Source organism: Sinocyclocheilus rhinocerous, unplaced genomic scaffold, assembly GCF_001515625.1.
Source record: "Sinocyclocheilus rhinocerous isolate Xijiao unplaced genomic scaffold, SAMN03320098_v1.1 scaffold3779, whole genome shotgun sequence".
In the NCBI taxonomy this organism is placed as follows: domain Eukaryota; kingdom Metazoa; phylum Chordata; class Actinopteri; order Cypriniformes; family Cyprinidae; genus Sinocyclocheilus; species Sinocyclocheilus rhinocerous.
In genome coordinates, this window is record NW_015663837.1 from 20,665 (window position 1) to 28,992 (window position 8,328).

Sequence of the window (8,328 nt, forward strand, 5' to 3'; positions counted from 1 at the left end):
CCAAAACGCAACATACCACAACACACCGCAACACAACACACCACAACACACAACACCACACACCACAACCCAAAACACAACACACCAGACCACAACACAACACAACACAACACAACAAAACACAACACACCACAACACAGCACACCACACCACAACACAACACCACACAACACAACACAACACACCACACACCACAACACTTCACACATCCCAATACAGTCTGCTTTGGAAAACTAAATAAGACCAGTCTGACAATCACTAAAACTTTAACTAAAATGAGAAAGGAAAGTATGAATATACTGTAATGCTAAATGAATGCTTGGCTCACCCCTCTGATCACTTTGCCCATCCCCACCTTGAAGCTCAGCGGTTTGGACTGTTTCTTCTTTTTTGCAGCTGGAAATAAATGATGATTTATACCAACTACTATCATTTGATAACCAGGAATCCTGTGCAATGGATTAATATATAAAACCATTAAAAAATATATTACTTGAAATAAAATAAGTTAACTAAAATAAATTTTACACTTATTTTATTTCAGCAAGTTGCAATGCAACATTTTTCATTTAGTTTGATGTATTAAAAAAAATTACTGAAAATGAATAAATACTCCATAATATACATATTTTTCACTCGCGGGGATGTTGCTGTCGAACACACTCCCGTCCTCCAGTTTTCCTGTGTACCAGCAGCTCACAGTGTCTCCTTTCCGGGGGAAGTTGGTCTTGTCTCCTTTCTTCAGGATGCTCTTTGTGAACTTCGGAGGCCCCTGAAACACCAATCAAACATGAGAATCATTCTGATGATGATGAAGCAGCAGCATGTCGTACCTCGTCCGCTGGCTCCGTCTTGGTTTCTTTCGGAGCGTCGCTGATTTTAGCAGCTTGCACCTGTTCAGTCCCGCTGTCCACGTCTGAGCCCTTAAACCTCTGAGAGAGACAGAGTCAGGATCTGGATCATCGAGAGTGAAGCTGAGACAGAGTGTGTTACCTTGCTCTCAAACAGCTGCTCTCTCTTCGCTGTCTTTGACACATTCTTGATGTTTCCAAGAAGCTTGTGCTCAGCTAGAAATTGCAAATAAATAGATTATTATTTACTTATTAGTTAATATATGTAAATAATCATAAATGGTTTAATAGTTATACAAAATGCAATTAAAAACAGTAATTTATATTAAACACAAAACAAATGAAAAATCCAAATTAGTTCAAAATATTATTTACCACAAAATAATTGAACAAATAAAGCAAAAATCTGTATGAAGTATTTTAAGAATAGCAAATAAAAACCATTAATACATAACTTTTAAATTTATATGTCTTATTTCTGTTTTATGTGTTAGATTTTTTATGTTCAGACTGTTTTTAAATGTGCTTGAACTTGATCGATATAGTTATACATTTAATTCATACTAATATTAATAATTATTAATCCTTTATATTTTCCAGCCTAACAGTGTAAATGTGTGTAGCGTGCACAGACACACGAGGGCAGTACATTCACACTCATAAAATCCATCAGGAAAAAGATTCATGTTTAAAGTCATAACTCTGATTTGCTAAACTGATTTATGAAAGAGACTCAGAGCTGAAGAACTGAAGCTAATTACTGAAAAAATGCTCCTGCACTTAGTTATAAGAACTTAACATTTGTGTCCCTGCAGCACAAAAGCAGTGTTAAGTCGCTGGGGTATATTTGTAGCAATAACCAACAATACATTGTATGGGTCAAAATTATACATTTTTATTTTATGCCAAAAATCATTAGGATATTAAGTAAAGATCATGTTCCATGAAGATATTTAGTAAATTTCCTACCGTAAATATATCAAAACTTAATTTTTGATTAGTAATATGCATTGCTAAGAACTTCATTTGAACAACTTTAAAGATGATTTTCTCAATATTTAGATTTTTTTGCACCCTCAGATTCCAGATTTTCTAATAGTTGTATCTCGGCCAAATATTGTCCTATCCTAACAAACCATACATCAATGGAAAGCTTATTTATTCAGCTTTCAGATGATGCATAAATCTCAATTTCGAAAATTGACCCTTATGACTGGTTTTGTGCTCCAGGGTCACATTTGTTGAGAGAACTTTAATATATTTCAGCTAAAAGTAATGTTATAACTGCAACACGAAAACTGGACATTTTAACGTTCTTAGAATATTTAAAAAAATAAACGTTCAAATAGTAAAACGTTGTAAGAAACATTTTTGTAACCTTTTAATAGCATTAAATCACAAGGAAAATTGACATTTTAGCGTTCTTAGAATATTAAAAATTAAAATAACTTTATAATTTGGCTAAAATAGTAGAATGTTGTAAGTAACGTTTTTGTCATCTTTAAATAACATTCTAATCAAGACAAAAAAAATGGAGATTTTAACATTTTAGAAACATTTCAACACAACGCTCCCACAAGGTTTTTAAATATATATCAATACTTTTATTCAACAAGGTTGCATTAAATTGATTTAAGCGACAGTAAAGATGTTTATACTTGTTACAATTATTTATAGTTCAAATAAGTGCGGTTCTTTAACTTTGTATTCATCAAATAATCCCGAAAAAGTTAAAGTATCAGTTTCCACAAAAATATCAAGTTTTCAGTATTGATGATAATAAGAACCATTAGTAATAATTGATCACAAATAATAATTGATAATAATTGAGCAGGAAATCAGCATATTAGAATGATTTCTGAAGATCATGTGACACTGAAGACTGGAGTAATGATGCTGAAAATACAGCTGTGCATCACAGAAATAAATTACAGTTTAACAGAGATTCACATAGAAAACAGCTGTTTTACATTACAAAACTATTTCACAATTAATTACATTTTAAAATATATTTAACAGAAAACCACTATTTTTAATTGTAATATTTCATATGATTATTTTTACTGTATTTTTTTTATCACTTAGCATTCTGTCAAAGAATAAATAAATAAAAATTAATTATTTCAAACATTTGACCGTGTGTATAAAATAGGCTAATGCATGTGAAAACGCAAATTATATTTTTATTATAGCCTAATATATGTGACTTTCCTAATGAGTGTTCTAGAGTAAGTCTGAGAATTATATTTAGCAGTCAGATGTTTAGACGAGTTCGGGTGAAGAATATTCCCTTAAAAGTGCAAACAATTGTGCTAATTGCTCTGATTCTTTGCTGAGGAGGTGTCTCTGTATGGAAGTAATTAGTTCTTTCTTGGCAAATGAAGCGTTTAGATTCTCTAAAGAGCAGCAGGTTTAACAATTAAAGCCGCATTACAAGTAACACAAGTTACGTAATCAGATTACTTTTTAAAGTAACTAGTAAAGTAACGCATTACTTTTTAATTTACAAGAGAATATCTGAGTTACTTTTTCAAATAAGTAACGCATGTTACTTTTTTTTCCCAATTTATTGATTGACAGCTCTGGTGTCGCCATGGTGACAGAAATCAGAAGATGTTACTGTAGTTCTAAAATAAATATGAATATGCATTAATTCATCTCACTCACAAAAAACAAAACACACACAGATTCAGTATTCCTCAAAATTAATAAAAATAAAGCAACTCAGAATATGACACAAACCTGCAATAATTAAATGTTAAACAACACAAATATGTTTTATGTATTTAATCCCATTCTATTTGCTTCTGAGCTTCGATGATCCAGTTCAACCGTACTAATAATCACAAATTACTCTAGACAAACATTTGTGTCTTTTTTTTTATTGCTGAAGTGTGTTGAAATGTCTTCTTCTGCATTCTACTGTACGGACGTAAATGTACTTTCCCTTCAGCCTGAGGCTTATTCATTTCACTTTTGGTGTGAAAAGGCTTTTATATTTGCCAAAAATATAACTTTTGTATTTTAAAAACAAACAAGCAAGCCCTGTCCAGATTTAAAAAGTAACGCAAAAGTAACGTAACACACTACTTTCCATAAAAAGTAACTAAGTAACGCAATTAGTTACTTTATAGTGGAGTGACGCAACATTGTAACGCATTACTTTTAAAAGTAACTTTCTCCAACACTGATCCATCGCTCATTAGACTCGTCTCATCAGACCTGCTGCACAAACTCGTTAGAAGCTCATATTTCTAAGTCTATTAGGAGTTTTGATACAGAGGTTTGCTGATAGTAGATTTATATTTGTTCTGTCATACGTCGCATACATTTAGTCGTTTAGCAGAAGCTTTTGTCTAAAATAAAATAAAAAACTTTTATTTTTTATTTAATTATTAATATTAAATATGTAGAATATATATGTATTATTATATTTGATTATTTATATATAATTTTATTTATAAACAATAAATATAATAATAATAATGCAACATTTTTATGAATTGATATAAAATATCTAGGCCTAATTATAAATAAGTAGAGTGTTTTTGTCACATGATCAAATTTTGATCACATGACCTTTTTTATTTGATTCTTTGATGAATGAAAAGTTAAAAAGAACAGCATTTATTCAAAATAGAAATCTTTTCTAAAAATATACGTCTTTGCTATCACTTTTGATCCATTTAACACATCGTCGCTGAATAAAAGTATTAACTTCTTTAATAAAACGAAAGAAAAACATACTGACTGAAACTTTTGAGTAGTAGTGTGTATTGCAACACAGAATTTCTATTTTGAATAAACACTGTTCTTTTTATTTTAACTTTTTATTTATCAAAGAATCCTGAAACAAATATCACAGGTCCCAAAAAATATGAAGCAGCACTTCATAAATAATAAATCAGCATATTATACTGATTTCTGAAGATCATGTGACACTGAAGACTGCAGTAATGATGCTGAAAATTCAGCGCTGCATCACAGAAATAAATTCTGTTTTAAAGTATAATACAATAGAAATCTGTTATTTTAAATTGCAATAATATTTCACAAAATTACAGATTTTTTTTGAAATAGATACAGCCTTGATGATAAGAAACTTCCTTAAAAAGCATTAAAAATCGTACTGATCCCAAACTTTTGAACGGCAGTGTGTGTGTATGTAATTTATATTTGTTAAAAAATAATAATATACATAAAAGTACCACATATGATGTTATTTTATTCATTGATGTACAATATCTAATTCATTGTATGAAACTTGGATCCAAAAAAAACAAAAGTATTCTTTTCTTGTACTCTTATGGGAAATACATGCACATTCATACAACATCTGCTGTCCAAACATCAGTCAGAAACTGATGAGACATTCTGTAATATCTTTTATCAGCACATATACTGATAGTAAAATAAACAGCTCTTTCCCGTGGAGTGTTTCAGCTCTGATCTGATCGATATGATGGTCATTTAAAGCTCCTGTCTGTTTCCAGAAGGACTCTGTCTGTTCTCCTGACAAACAACGCAGCGTAGAATCTCCTCAAATCTTCAGAATCCATCATGCTCGGTCTAAATTGAATCGGTCTGTTCTGACATGAGACTCAAGTGTCAGAATAACATAAAAAACAATCTCTGGACAGGGAGGAATTATATTTTTATATCAGAAATCACAGAACTCTGTGCACGCTGAAATGGGTTTTTGTTCAAGCCGTGTTTCATTGTCAGACTTCAAAAGTCATCAGAGATTACAGAGCTTTTAGGAAACCAGCTTTATGATGCTGCTTATATGATCAAAAACTACAGTAAAAATTGTGAAATATTATTAGAATCTAAAACAGCTGTTTTCTATGTGAATATCTGTTAAACTGTAATTTATTTCTGTGATGCGCAGCTGAATTTAGATAAAAAAGTTTGTCAAGACAAACTTGCAAGCCGGACCAGAAAGTTTGAAAAAGTCTGAAAAGATTAAAAAGTTTACGAAGTTTAGAAAAGTTTGAAGTTTGATGGTTTTCAGTCTGAAATAGTTTGAAGTTTAAAGTAGTTTTAAAAGCTTAAAGTTTGAATGTTTTTAAGGCAATACAGATAGATAGATAGATAGATAGATAGATGGATGGATGGATGGATGATAGATTGACAGATAGACAGATAGATAGATAGATAGATAGATAGATAGATAGATAGATAGATAGATGGATGGATGATGGATGGATGATAGATTGACAGATAGATAGATAGATAGATAGATAGAGTGTTTGCTAGGGTATTCTAGGCGGTTGCTAGGGTGTTGCTATGTGGTTGCTAAGGTACTCTGGATGGTTGCTAGACTGTTGCTATGTGGTTGCTAAGGTACTCTGGATGGTTGCTAGACTGTTGCTATGTGGTTGCTAAGGTACTCTGGATGGTTGCTAGACTGTTGCTATGTGGTTGCTAAGGTACTCTGGATGGTTGCTAGCTATGCGGTTGCTAGGGTACCCGGGGCAGTTGCTAAGGTGTTGCTATGCGGTTTCTAGGGTACCCGAGGCAGTTGCTAAGGTGTTGCTCTGCGGTTGCTAAGGTACTCGGGGTGGTTAAAATGCAAATTATATTTTTATTATAGCTTTAGATACAAATATATTTTAAACTGTAATTTATTTCTGTGATCAAGGCTAAATTTCCAGCATCATTACTCCAGTCTTCAGTGTCACATGATCTTCAGAAATCATTCTAATATGCTGATTTGCTGCTCAAGAAACATTTCTGATTATTATCAATGTTGAAAACAGTTGTGCTGCACAATATTTTTGTGAATGATTTTCTTACTCAGTATTTTGGTCTTGTGTTCCAGTACAAATATCTAACACTTTTTTACTTAAGAGGTTAAATGACTATTAGGCCTGTTAGATATTAAATCTTGTTTTCTGAAAAATCAACCAAAATGAAGTGAGTTTATGCTTAAAACAAGAACAAATATCTGCCGGTGTGGAAAGAAAAATCAACTTCATTTAAAGGGGAAAGATAAGAATAATTTTCCAAACATTATTTTTGTAACATTATAAAAGTTTTAGTAACATTATAAATTTTAGATTTTTTTTTGGAACATTACAAATGTCTTTATCTTTTGTAACATTACGAATGCCTTTCGTAACTATTTTTGTAACACTATAATTGTCCATTTTTGCAACATTATAAATGTCTTTTGCAACATTATAAATGCCAGAATTGTTTTTTGTAACATTATAAATATCCTGTTTTTGTAACATTATAATTGCCTTTACTGAACGGTAGAGTATGTAATTTTGTGTCATAAATGTTTATAATATCACAGTTTCTGTAGGTAGATTACATTCTAAATTAATTGGTTAATTTTTTTTTTTTACTCTGACCTTTAAGGAGCATGAAGTGTTTTAAGAAACAGAAGTGTTGAATTGAGATTAGGGTTATATCCTATAAAATAATTCCAGTCGTTCCTCAGACTGTCTCTGCTGAGGTGTAAACGCTTTTCTGACGGCTGAATGTACATCAGTTAGCCTTGAACGACTGTGGAAGAACAATGTTACTAAGAGCAGTCGACCTTTGACCCCTCACTGATGCTGCATTCAGTCAGACGGGCCTCCGGAGCGCTGTTAATTATTTCTCACTGATGGCCCGATCCATCAAGCGGAACACGACGGGATATAAATGAGGAGAAGTGAAGAGAGCCGGATTCCATTAAGTGTCTGCATGTTGATCTCCCATGATCCTCTCTGGCCGAGAGAGACACGCCACAACCTGCTGCCAATGTAATATTTAATAACAGCCCTGCATCCTGAACAAAAATCTGCTGATTTGTTAAAACAAAGGGCCTAATATTAACAAATGAATATTTCTTTAACTTAGTAATATATGTTTTTTTTTCAGTGTTACTGTTAGTTATTTTAGCACTAATAATAGTAGTAACTAATATAGTAACTAATTTTATATTATATGATATAAAGGATTCAGTGACTGTGTGACGTGTTTCCGTGATAAAAGACAGCAGCTGGTGGAGTCCCAGGAAAGTTAGCGTTTAGTATTTAATTGATATTCATCGGTAACGAGCGTCCGTCACTCGCACAGGCTCACAGCGAAACCCATCGGTCACTGGAGCATCATGGGAAATGATTTATTCAGGAGCGACACTTACCGCTCTTCATCTCTTCGGTGATTAATTCATGGCTCTTATGAAAGTTTGACGCACCGAACTCTCCGCTGATCATCATTATCCTGCGGATCACACACAGGGTCATCAGCCCAGCTCTTAATGAGGATCCACTGCTGCTGCAACACACATGTAATGTTTAATGCGTCTTTCTTTACAATATGGGCCTTTACCACATTTCCAGGGCTCTCAGAATCAGAATCAGAGTCATAATCAATAGTTTATCAGAGCCGCCCAATTATTCAGCGAGTATTTCTTCCTTTCAGTTCCTATACGGCCAAAGAAAAAAAAAAGTTTTAACTTTCAAAATATATTTAAGGG

The 8,328-nt window shown here is 32.6% G+C and overlaps 2 protein-coding genes across 2 annotated transcripts in view; one reads left to right on the forward strand and one right to left on the reverse strand.

The window, feature by feature from the left end:
- The window catches only part of LOC107729029 (ubiquitin-like protein FUBI), a 3,055-nt gene extending 2,818 nt beyond the window's left edge, over positions 1-237 (forward strand). Inside the window, exon 5 of the mRNA XM_016539378.1 lies at positions 220-237. Within this exon, the coding sequence (XP_016394864.1) occupies positions 220-237 (18 nt within the window). The remainder of the gene's footprint in view (positions 1-219) is intronic.
- A 70-nt stretch (positions 238-307) lies between these two features.
- On the reverse strand, positions 308-1,071 carry LOC107729030 (peptidyl-prolyl cis-trans isomerase FKBP3-like; the record flags this gene model as incomplete). The annotated part of the gene is made up of 4 exons (XM_016539379.1): positions 308-396; positions 637-772; positions 834-932; positions 994-1,071. Coding segments are annotated over 4 exons (402 nt in total), but the record flags the coding sequence as incomplete, so codon positions are not given.
- Between the last annotated feature and the right edge of the window lie 7,257 nt (positions 1,072-8,328).